At 48.9% G+C, this 11,660-nt stretch overlaps 1 protein-coding gene across 7 annotated transcripts in view; it reads right to left on the bottom strand.

Moving 5' to 3' along the window:
* Nucleotides 1–4,558: 4,558 nt before the first annotated feature.
* LOC144609044 (transducin-like enhancer protein 3) overlaps nucleotides 4,559–11,660 on the bottom strand; it is a 69,893-nt gene continuing 62,791 nt past the window's right edge. For all 7 annotated transcript variants that reach the window (XM_078427380.1, XM_078427382.1, XM_078427381.1 and 4 more), the window contains 3 exons: nucleotides 9,129–9,279; nucleotides 8,244–8,320; nucleotides 4,559–7,136 (listed from right to left, as the gene is read on the bottom strand). In XM_078427380.1, the coding sequence (XP_078283506.1) occupies nucleotides 7,029–7,136; nucleotides 8,244–8,320; nucleotides 9,129–9,279 (336 nt within the window). In that variant the 3' untranslated portion in view covers nucleotides 4,559–7,028. The remainder of the gene's footprint in view (nucleotides 7,137–8,243; nucleotides 8,321–9,128; nucleotides 9,280–11,660) is intronic.

Genomic DNA, 11,660 nt, shown 5'->3' with positions numbered 1-11,660 from the left:
TTCCATCATGGTGTTGACGATGGCTTGTTGATTAGCACTCTTGTCTGTGAGCCAGATAATCACAAGATCTCGCCCCGTTCCAGAGAGTTAAGTGAAAAATGTGGAGTGCTGCAGGAATGCAATACTGTCGTACACTGTTCCTACCCTGGTTTGACTTTGCAAAATCCAACACCTTGTATTTATCCAAATTAAACTCCATTTGCCATTCCTCTGCCCTCTTACCCAACGCTCACTCTTGGTACGTGTAGGAAGGAACTGCAGAAGCTGTTTACACCGAAGATAGGCACAAACTGCTGGAGTAACTCAGCACGTCAGGCCACATCTCCAGAGACCTGTTGAGTTACTCCAGCATTGTGTGTAATCTTGGTGAACCTCTTCATTGTCTATGATAACAATTTTTTTTTCATGTTATTTGCAAACTTACTAATCGTGCAGGGTTACAGGGAATCAAGCGGGGAATAGTACTCATGCGAATGTACAGAGAGCTGGCAAAGACGATGGGCTGAATGGCCTCTTTCTCTGTCATATGAGAATATGGGAGCAGGAGGCTAGTTAACCACTTGAGCCATGTCCACTGCTCTGAGACTTAACCCCACAACCCTGCCCTTTGCTCGTACTCCCCCAACAAATGCCGTTAATGGAATCTCTCACCCAGAGTTTTAAACTCAGCCTCCATTTGCAGAGGTTCAACCTTTCAGCACTCCGTGTACAGGGATGTGTTTTCTAACTTCAGCCCAAAAGGCCTGGTTCTAATTTGCAGCTAGTAATGGGATCAAGATGCAATGGCGGCCTCACGCCACCACACTTTACTGCTGCAGCTTCTCCTTCACTGCCACCTGCCAGAGGCTTGGAATCACTGGAGTTTTATTTCCCCCCTCCCTCCAACACCCTTCAGGACCCGCTTCCAGCAAGAGCCACCATCTCCACGCCTCTGAACAGACACCATTCTCCTTGTCTACGCTCGTTTCCAAAGCACCTCAGTACGGGCAACCCACAGGTTTTGCAAAGGTTCCGTTGCCGAGTGGGCACGGAGAGCTGGCTTTACTCAGCGGGTCAGGCAGCATCTCTGGTGTAACATGGGTCGGTGACGTGTTGGGGCGGGACCCTGCTTCAGAATTCTTACTGAGAACGATCCATACACTGATTTCCCTGCAAGGTCTGAAAGGTCTGTTTTCTACAGTCATCCATAGAGTTTTGCTGTACACACACTCATTCCAATTCTTCAATTTTATCAAATATTCACCCCAACACAGCCCGTAATTAAACTATTAGAATATACCTTGTATCCAGTCATTAATGTATAGCATGAGAATATACCCTGTATACCAGTCATTAATGTATTCTTACCACTAACTTGAGAAATGTTTCAAAAATGCTTCAGAGAATTTGCATTGTATCAGATTTCCATGGTCGAGGCATTCCTTAACTAAGGGAGCCCCTTGTATAGATGGGTTTTTAATCAATAGAAATAAAGTGTCCCAGATCCCCTGCCAATTGTTATCAACATTATAAACACAACTTATACTCAACAGTATAAATCCTGCTTGTTGGGGTCATATCTCTTTGCTGTTGATGGGTGCTTGCTGTGTGTGGACAGGTGATGGTGTTCCCTCCATTTTGGGCTGAAGGGCCTGTGTTGCCGTGCTGCACTGTTCTGTTTCAACAATGTTCAGACTTGGGAGGATTTCAGTGGCTCTGGCGCGTCCGACCGACTTAGTGCAAGTAGTGATAAGACGTTTTCTGACAGCTGCTTACTCTCTGATTCAGAATGCACACTCTCAAGTTAACCCACAACTCAAAACACAGACAGGCCCGTTCTTGGAACACGCTGAGATTTCCGCCTGTGGGATTTTCAGTGGCGTTAGAGGTAGGCCACTTGCACACATTTGCAGGGGACTATTTAAAAAATATTTGAGTCTGAATAATTTCCTGAACACCGGGCTCGGGGCTCCTCCGAATCCGCGGCAGAAGCGGGCTTTGTCACATTCAATTTATCGCGAGCAAAAGCCTGTAGGACATTACATATGTCTTTGCTGGGGAAATGCCTCAGATGCGCTGCCAGATCCCTGCTGCTTCAAGCTCATTACATGCCCTTACATTCCACAAATGCTGTGGAAACTGCCACTTAGTGCCTACAAGGCCTTTTTACAGAAGGGACAGAAAGGTAGGGAGTTTAAATCCATCAAAATCAATAGTGTAAAAACAAATCTAGACAGTGTCCAGAGGAGTGTGTTTAAGACAGTATCCAGAGGAGTGTGTTTAAGACAGTATCCAGAGGAGTGCGTTTAAGACAGTCCAGAGGAGTGTGTTTAAGACAGTCCAGAGGAGTGTGTTTAAGACAGTGTCCAGAGGAGTGTGTTTAAGACAGTGTCCAGAGGAGTGTGTTTAAGACAGTGTCCAGAGTTGTGTGTTGGGCAACTCGTTCATTCTGACAGCGAGTGGTCCCAGTGACTGATTAAGATTGCCTGCAATCTCAGCTGAGTTTCTCTTGATTAAACTCAGCAATGTGCCCTAGAAACATGGCCCTTCTAATCAGGGGAGATGCAGTGAGGTTCACCATCAAGAATTGGCTGCAAAACTGAGGGTCGGCTGATACGTTCTGCATTTTCTTTACAGAACACGACATTTTTTTTTAAATCACACGCTGGATGTGGTAGTTGTAGCTCTAACCTTTCGCCTGCCTCCAACAGCCCACTGAAGCCAAGGGCTTTGTGATTCACGCAAACAGGTCTGACTGGGTAAGGATAGCTGAGGTTTTCCAGTCAGTGAAGCAGATGGGGTTTTACACCACTCTGGAAGTTCCACAGGCACCGTCATTAATGGGGTTCTTTTAAGAGTCCTGCTTTGGCTGTGTAGTTGAGAGACACAACAATGCAGAAACAGGCCCTTCGGCCCGCCGAGTGCATGCTGACCAACGATCCCCGTACACTAGCACTATCCTACACGCCAGCCTCAATGTACAATCTTTACCAAAGCCAATTAACCTACAAGCTTGTACATCGTTGGAGTCTGGGAGGAAACCGGAGCACCCGGGGGGGGGGGGAAACCCAGTCACAGGGAGAATGCAGAAAGTCCATAGTGTGATCACCCGTAGTCAGGATCAAACACAGGCCTCTGGCGCTGCAAGGCAGCAACTCTACCACCGTGCCACTCAATATATTTACTGTACATATCTCAGCAGGTACACTGGGAGTCAAATGCACATGTATTTCCCAGCATCAACACTAACATGCCTTCCTGAAATCCAGAGTAAATGTCACAACATTCATTCCCATTAAAAGTTCCTTTACCTGATATTTTTTTTTAAATCACTCAGCCACCTTTTACTTCACAGCACAACAGGATTCTGCAGGTACAAAGTTGATGAGCTATGCAAGGTGATCTTTCAGCAGTGACCACCTGCGTGGAGAATGGGTGAGGGTGGTGTTAAAAAAGACAGGGAGGGAGAGAATTCATGTCCCAAGAAACTGACCGTCTGAAGCCCTGACTGTTCACAGCAGAGCGATGAAAATCAGGGGCAAAACAGAAAGTGGTGGAAGAACTCAGCAGGTCAGGCAGCACCTGTGGGGCAAATGGACAGGCGACGTTTTGGGTCGGGACCATTCTGCAAATAATTCAGGGAATGTGTGTCCCTTACAGACCCGGTGTGATTCCCATTCCGCTGAGCTGATAAAGCTCATGTCATGTGCTATGGCTTTTACCTTTTAAACAGCACCAATGCAGGTCTAAATGGCCCACAACACATGGCTGGCTGTGGGATCTTGCTCATTGCAAATTGGCTGCTGTTTCCTGCATCACAACGCTTCAGAAGCACATCAATGTCAGGAGTCGGAAAGCCACCACATAAACTCATTCCATTTATTGTTTGAAATGCAGTGCTCAAGTTTTGTTTTCATCCATCAATGTAGAAAAGAATCTGACACTCCATTTCAAGTGTTGGCTGTTACCAGCACAATGTGCAAGATGTCCAGAATTGTTGTGCAAGATTAACACGTTGGAGAGGTTTCAAGTGACACCAGAGCAAACGGGAGAATCACAGCTGACACATCCAGCTTGAAACACTTCATGATCAACCAGCATCGACTCTGATCCTACCATGTCCCAGCATCTTTATTTAGTTTAGTTGAGAGATCCAGCGCGGAAACAGGCCCTTCAGCCCACCGAGTCCGCGCCGACCAGCAATCCCCCGCACATTAACACCATCCTACACACGTTACGGACAATTTGCAATTTTACCAAGCCAATTAACCTACAAACCTGTACGTATTTGGAGTGTGGGAGGAAACTGGAGATCCTGGGGAAAACCCACACAGCCCACCGGGAGAACGTACAAGCTGCGTGCATTCAGCGCCCATAGTCAGGATCAAACCCGGGTCTCTGGCGCTGTAAGGCAGCAACTCTACCGCTGCGCCACCGTGCCGCCCCTCTATATCAACAACAGGACGATTGAAGAAACAGCAGATGCTGGAATTTGGAGCAAAGACCAGAATTTGGAGCAAAAACCAAACTACAGGAGGAGAACACAAAGTGCTGGGGTGCACACTGTGACACTCTAATGCAGCGTTTAAAAAAAAACTTTTATTGAATTATTAACAACTGTACATCTTCTTCTGCGATCACAAAGTTAAGTTGCTACAAATCTGGTGTCAGAGATCTCAAGGACAGAAACCCCATGACCTAACGAGTGGTTTCTGAACAAGTTTGGTGTCAAGAGTGTGAGCCATGTACATTCCTGCCTCCTTGAGAATTTATTTTTCATAAAGAGATAATCCAGACACAAGTAATTTAAAAAAATTAAACCCAAAAACAAATCCTGCCTTTTTTTTAAATTCCCTCAGGGGAGGTGATTGGTGGCTCGAATGTCACTGGGAAGTCAAGTTGTTGATGTATGGAGAATGTTCGAGCCATCACAGGGGTGGTCTGTCCGGACTGGGTGCAGGGAAGTGACCTCGATTTTGCCGAAGCAAAATACAAGTGGACCATGTCTGAAATGGCTGCCAGTAGGCGATGGGCTGAACAAGAGAGGGTGGGGAGAAACAAAACCTCAAGACATGTAACTTTGCCTCAAACAATCACCTCCCTTCCAAGCCCCGCTCAGCATGGTTTTTGCAGCACAGCCACATGCAGGGAGAGAGTCCACCACAAGGCCAGAGCCAGGAGCCCATCTTTAAAAGTGTCCTCTGTGCTTCAGGGCGAGCGAGCACTGTGCAGATCACGTAGGGTTCAACACCAAACCCGAGTGAAGTACCAAGTGTGTGCTGCACACCCCATACTTCAGCCACCAGCCTCTGGGACAGCAGAAAGGCTCTCGGGCTGAATGGCCTATGCTGTTCCCCCATTAGGATTATAAGAGGCACAATGTCAAGCAGTCTCAAACACTGCGCAGGGAAAGGCTCGCTCTCCTCAGTGAACGGGGAGAGCGTTCAATCTGCCAGCAGGAGGAGGCCACTCGGCCCTCCGAGCCTGCTCTCCCTTTCAATGCGATCCTGGCTGGCCTGAAGCAAGCTCGGCTCCACACTCCCACCGGCCTGGATGCAGTTGATCCCGCTCATCGACGATCATTCTGCCTCCTCTGCAAAGACTCTCCTACCGTCTCGAGGATGAGAGTTGCAAAAAAAATAAAAGGTTTGCTTCATCTCTATAATAGGTAACTCCTTGGTTGTGTAGAGACCCCTTGTGCGGTAGTTCTTCCCCAAATTGGGAATATCCCACCCTGTCAAGATCCCTCAGGGTTTAATCCTTCCCAATCCAATATTATAAAGAGTTTAAAAATTTCGACTGCTAAGGGAAGGGGAACTGGGAGATTGGAGGCTCAGGTGAAGTGAATGGGCAGGTGGAGGGGCTAACAGGTCAAACTTCTGAGGAGGGGGTACATTAATAACCGCACCCCCAGGCCCAATCCTCACTGCCTCTTGAAACAATAGACTGGGTTCAATTAACGCAGCCAGCAGCCAAATGTAGAGAAGGGAAAACAAGACCGCGATATTTTGTAAGACACTATTGTTATGTACTTTACTCTTACAGCTGAAATGTTAAAAAGTAAAAATAAATCAAGACTTTTCTTAGCAGGAACGCTGCACCACTAGCTCTCTTGGATTTGAACATATATATACACATAAAACAGGTCAGACTACAGCTGAACTGAGACCAATTCAATCACTTGAAGCCGAGAAACTCGTGGACAGAGGGAGCGGGGAATTCTTAAAAAATAAATCTCTTCGGAAAAGTCCAAATTCCCCATCAGCAGCTGCAACAAACTTCGCTCTCCCTTCTGGTTCGATGTGCACACGGAGGTAAAATGAAAAGAAAACACTCAAATCTGTTCCGCAGACTCCCTGAGCTATGTCTCCAGCATCGCGTCACAGTCCCCGCACGGGAATGGCAGCCTTGAGGCAAGGTTGGAGATGCCATGTCCATCGGTAGGAAGGTGTAATCCTGTCGAGGCCATCACTGGCCCTCTTCCTCGACACTTACCCCATCCTCTCCCAAACCGGCAAATTCTCTTCTCATGTCAGAACCTCGTTTTTATCCTCCTCAGAGACTGTTCCACCTCCCTTGGGTGGCACCCCGAAAAACTGGCGCCGTGGTCTCGGGGGGGGCACGATGCAGAAACATCCCGAAAGAACTGGGCAGAACCCCAGCTTCACCCAATATTTACAGCACAGTTGTAATGGGCTCACGGGCCAGGCACCGCTTCACGCTGGGAGTACATGACATCCACACGCACATTCCAGGCCACTTGTCCTCCAGATTCACCGTGGAAAGGTTCAGAGGAAGGAGGCCCGGTCGGTGTCAGGCCTTCGATAAATCTCAAACAGGGCACAACCTCAAGCCTTCCGCACAGCTGCAAGGAGAGCCATCGACTCTCAAGACTTAAAGCAAGCCTCGAATATCCCAGACAGTCTTTCGTAAACCAGTTCTCATTCGGTCGACTGTAACGTACAATGGATTCCCTCTCGGTATAAAAGCTGGACTTCGAGCCATTCCTGAATGCTGCAGTCTAAAGTGCCACTGTGGTTCCTCTCTCCTCAGTAGATTACCTCGTAGACTGTGGCTTTCTTGTCACCAGACCCAGTGATGATATACTTGTCATCAGTCGAGATATCGCAGCTTAACACGGATGACGATTCCTTTGACTGGAGAAGGCAGAAAGAGAGAAAAATAAACATGGTAGCAACAATATTAGGAGGCATTTGGACAGGTGCTTGAACAGGCAGGAAATGGAGAGATACGGACCACATGTAGGCAAATGGGTTATTCTAAATTGGCAATATGTTGGGTACAAACATTGTGGGCCAAAGGGCCTACTCCTGTGCTGTTTTGATCTACATTCTATGAAATGCATTGTTTTAGATAAGATTGAGGTTAACACTGATGGAAGGTTATAAATTGTGTGAGGTGTAGACTTTAAGACCAGAGATACAGTCAGCCACAGGCCCTGTGCTGCCTAGCGATTACCCCGTACACTAGCACGATCTCACACACGAGGGACAAAGTCGGGGGTCAATTGGACACATTTACTTGATATGTGGAATGGGTTCATCTCAAATGGAGGAACAGGGCTTCTGATTGGAAGCAGAGTTGCTTTGGAAGCCCAGGTCCTCGATTTGAGGTAAGCTCCCTCCACAGACACAGGGTGGCTGCAATGGGGTGTGTGGAGATAACTTGGGGACTTTAGGCTATCGAGACCGATTAAAGTAAATATTCAAACTCAAAATGGTGACAAGCTTTATTTGGTGGAGAAGATTCATGATCATGAGGGGCTGCTCAATGGCAGCGGTAGAGTTGCTGCCTTACAGCGCCAGAGACCCGGGTTCAATCTTGACTACGGGTGGTGTCTGTACGGAGTTTGTATGTTCTCTGCGTGACCACGTGGGTTTTCTCCGGGTGCTGCAGTTTCCTCCCACATTCCAAAGACGTACAGGCTTGTAGGTTAATTGGCTTCAGTATGTAGGTTAATTGGCTGGGTAAATATAAAAAAAATTGTCCCTAGTGGGTGTAGGATAGTGTTAATGTACGGGGATCGCTGGGCGGCACGGACTTGGAGGGCCGAAAAGGCCTGTTTCCGGCTGTATGTATATGATATATGATATGATAAAGATTGTAAATTGTCCCTCGCCTGTGTAGTATTGCACTAGTGTACGGGGATCGCTGGTCAGCACGGATTTGGAAGGCCGAAGGGCCCGTATCCACACTGTGTAGCTAAACTAAACTGGAAAGCTTTGCCAAGTGAAGCTTCTTACCTGGAATATACTGGCACCATAGGGCGTCCTCCACGCATTCAGCAGGTTGTCCTTACCAGTGCTGACAAACCACTTGCCTAAAACAAAACAATAAGCAAATGAGCCAGCTTGTCATCAGCACAACCAATGTTCACAGTTGTACTTCCTTCATCTGGTATATGACAGACCAACAACAGAGGCCGTTCCACAGGCCGAAGACTGTTCCCTCAGGAGGTGCAAGCTCACTCACGGGCAAAGATACTAGAGGAGCAAGACGAACCGGCCCGTCGACAATCGCCTGTACTGAAGCGCAGTACGCAAAGGAGCGTAACGTCCGCCATTTTAGTAAGCAAAACCCGCCGTTCACTCTGCCTCTCGCAGTGTAATCAGTGTTTTGGGGGCAACAGTATGTGGTGATACCATTAAAATGCAGAATATATCTCATCTATCAATTCACAGATTTTTGTTATTTTTCTTTTTAAATGTTTCTGCAAGTTTCTGCCTACTGAAATGGCACCATGACATACGTTTTTTAGGGTCGAGTGGTCTATCTTGTTCCTCTATTACCTTTGGTCACAGGCCCAGGCTTTTGTGTGGCAAAAAGAAAGGAGAACGGCTGGAGGAACTCAGCGGCCAGGCTCGATGAAGGGTCTCAATGCAAAACATCGACTGTCCATTTCCCTCCATGGATGCCGCCTGACCCACTGGGTTCCTCAGACTGCTCTCATTTCTATTGTTACAGATTCCGGCATCTGCAGCCGCTCGTCAGCAGGCCTCTTCCGCCATGTCTGAATGTCCTTCATTACATAATGCTACAATTTAAATAGTAAATGTAAAACAGGTCCATGCAAATATTCAACTGATGTAACTTTTCATTGCCATAGAAGGAGGAATGTAGCTACTTACCACAGTAGGCAAACTTGAGCGACAGGACACAGCTCTCGTGCAAGTGTAGCTGATACTTGTCTGGTTTAGTGTGATGCAAGACTTCAACGTTGCTGCTCTCCATTCCCACCGCTAACCACTCCCCAGTGGGGCAATAGCCCAGCGAGAAGATCTGCACCAGAGAGGAAGCAGTAAGTCAGTGGTGGAATAACCAAGTCAGTGGGAGAGGCAGAGAGAGAGGCAGAGAGAGAGAGGCAGAGAGAGAGGCAGAGAGAGAGGCAGAGAGAGAGGCAGAGAGAGAGGCAGAGAGAGAGGCAGAGAGAGAGGCAGAGAGAGAGAGGCAGAGAGAGAGGCAGAGAGAGAGGCAGAGAGAGAGGCAGAGAGAGAGGCAGAGAGAGAGGCAGAGAGAGAGGCAGAGAGAGAGGCAGAGAGAGAGAGGCAGAGAGAGAGAGGCAGAGAGAGAGAGGCAGAGAGAGAGGCAGAGAGAGAGGCAGAGAGAGAGGCAGAGAGAGAGGCAGAGAGAGAGGCAGAGAGAGAGGCAGAGAGAGAGGCAGAGAGAGGCAGAGAGAGAGGCAGAGAGAGAGGCAGAGAGAGAGGCAGAGAGAGAGGCAGAGAGAGAGGCAGAGGGAGAGGCAGAGGGAGAGGCAGAGAGAGAGGCGCAGAGAGAGAGAGGCAGAGAGAGAGGCAGAGGAGAGGCAGAGAGAGAGGCAGAGAGAGAGGCAGAGAGAGAGGCAGAGAGAGAGGCAGAGAGAGAGGCAGAGAGAGAGAGGCAGAGAGAGAGGCAGAGAGAGAGGCAGAGAGAGAGGCAGAGAGAGAGGCAGAGAGAGAGGCAGAGAGAGAGGCAGAGAGAGAGAGGCAGAGAGAGAGGCAGAGAGAGAGAGGCAGAGAGAGAGGCAGAGAGAGAGGCAGAGAGAGAGGCAGAGAGAGAGGCAGAGAGAGAGGCAGAGAGAGGCAGAGAGAGAGGCAGAGAGAGAGGCAGAGAGAGAGGCAGAGAGAGAGGCAGAGAGAGAGGCAGAGAGAGAGGCAGAGAGAGAGGCAGAGAGAGAGGCAGAGAGAGAGGCAGAGAGAGAGGCAGAGGGAGAGGCAGAGGGAGAGGCAGAGGGAGAGGCAGAGAGAGAGGCAGAGAGAGAGGCAGAGAGAGAGGCAGAGAGAGAGGCAGAGAGAGAGGCAGAGAGAGAGGCAGAGAGAGAGGCAGAGAGAGAGGCAGAGAGAGAGGCAGAGAGAGAGGCAGAGAGAGAGGCAGAGAGAGAGGCAGAGAGAGAGGCAGAGAGAGAGGCAGAGAGAGAGGCAGAGAGAGAGGCAGAGGGAGAGGCAGAGAGAGAGGCAGAGAGAGAGGCAGAGAGAGAGGCAGAGAGAGAGGCAGAGAGAGAGGCAGAGACAGAGACAAACACAGAGACAGACACAGAGACAGACAGAGACAGAGACAGACACAGAGACAGAGACAGAGACAGACACAGAGACAGAGACAGAGACAGAGACAGAGACAGACACAGAGACAGACACAGAGACAGAGACAGACACAGAGACAGAGACAGAGACAGAGACAGAGACAGACACAGAGACAGAGACAGAGACAGACTAATAATACCATCAACAACAGCAAGTAAATCACTGGGATTTATTTCTAAAGTGATGAAATTGAAGGATGAATTGTATTTATGTACTCGGTAGATAAGGTCGCATCCTTAGAGAAGGAAATGAGTGTTAGGTGAAACACTGGCCTCCATTGGAATTAAAACAGTCGAGGATAGACTGGGTTTAAGATGCAGAAAAAGAGAAGGAAGAACTAAAGGAAGAACCAGTTTCAGCATCTTAACATAGAACATTATAAGAACAGTGTAGGAAGAAAAACTGCCGATTGCTGGTTTAAATCAAAGGTGGACACAAAATGCTGGAGTAACTCAGTGGGTCAGGCAGCTTCTCGGGAGACCCACTGAGTTACTCCAGCATTTTGTGTCTACTTTCATTATAAGAACAGGTTCTTCAGCCCGCAGTGTCTGCCCCAAACATGATGCCAAGACCATCACTTACTCATCTACCTGCACATAATCTATCTTCCTGCGTTCTCTGCACATTCAGACAACGATCCAAATGTCTTCTAATGTATCTGCTTCAACCACCACCCCCAGCAGCACCGTCCAGGCACCACTGCCCTCTGATTTAAAAATAACTTGCTTTGTACATAAGGTCATGAGGGATAGGAGTGGAATTAGGCCATTCGGCCCATCAAGTCTACACCGCCATTCAGGTAGGTGCGGGGCCCGCTGTAAGCCCGGGGCCCGCTGTAGGTCCGGACACTGTAGGCCCGGACGCTGTAGGCCCGGACGCTGTAGGCCCGGACACTGTAGGCCCGGACACTGTAGGCCCGGACACTGTAGGCCCGGACACTGTAGGCCCGGAGGCCCAGCCTAACGGAGGTTGCGTAGCAAGCCGCCTCCCGGCCCGGGCGGCTGCCATTGGTGGAGTGGGAGCACGTGGCCGCTGGCTGGGTGAGGTCACATGGGGGCAGGGTGGTGACATCATCTTTTGTCCCTTATTTGGGAGAGGGAAAGT

The sequence above is a fragment of the Rhinoraja longicauda genome, chromosome 33 (assembly GCF_053455715.1).
Source record: "Rhinoraja longicauda isolate Sanriku21f chromosome 33, sRhiLon1.1, whole genome shotgun sequence".
Lineage (NCBI taxonomy): Eukaryota > Metazoa > Chordata > Chondrichthyes > Rajiformes > Arhynchobatidae > Rhinoraja > Rhinoraja longicauda.
Note: the sequence above shows the minus strand (reverse complement) of the source record. Positions and strands in the feature narration are given on the sequence as shown.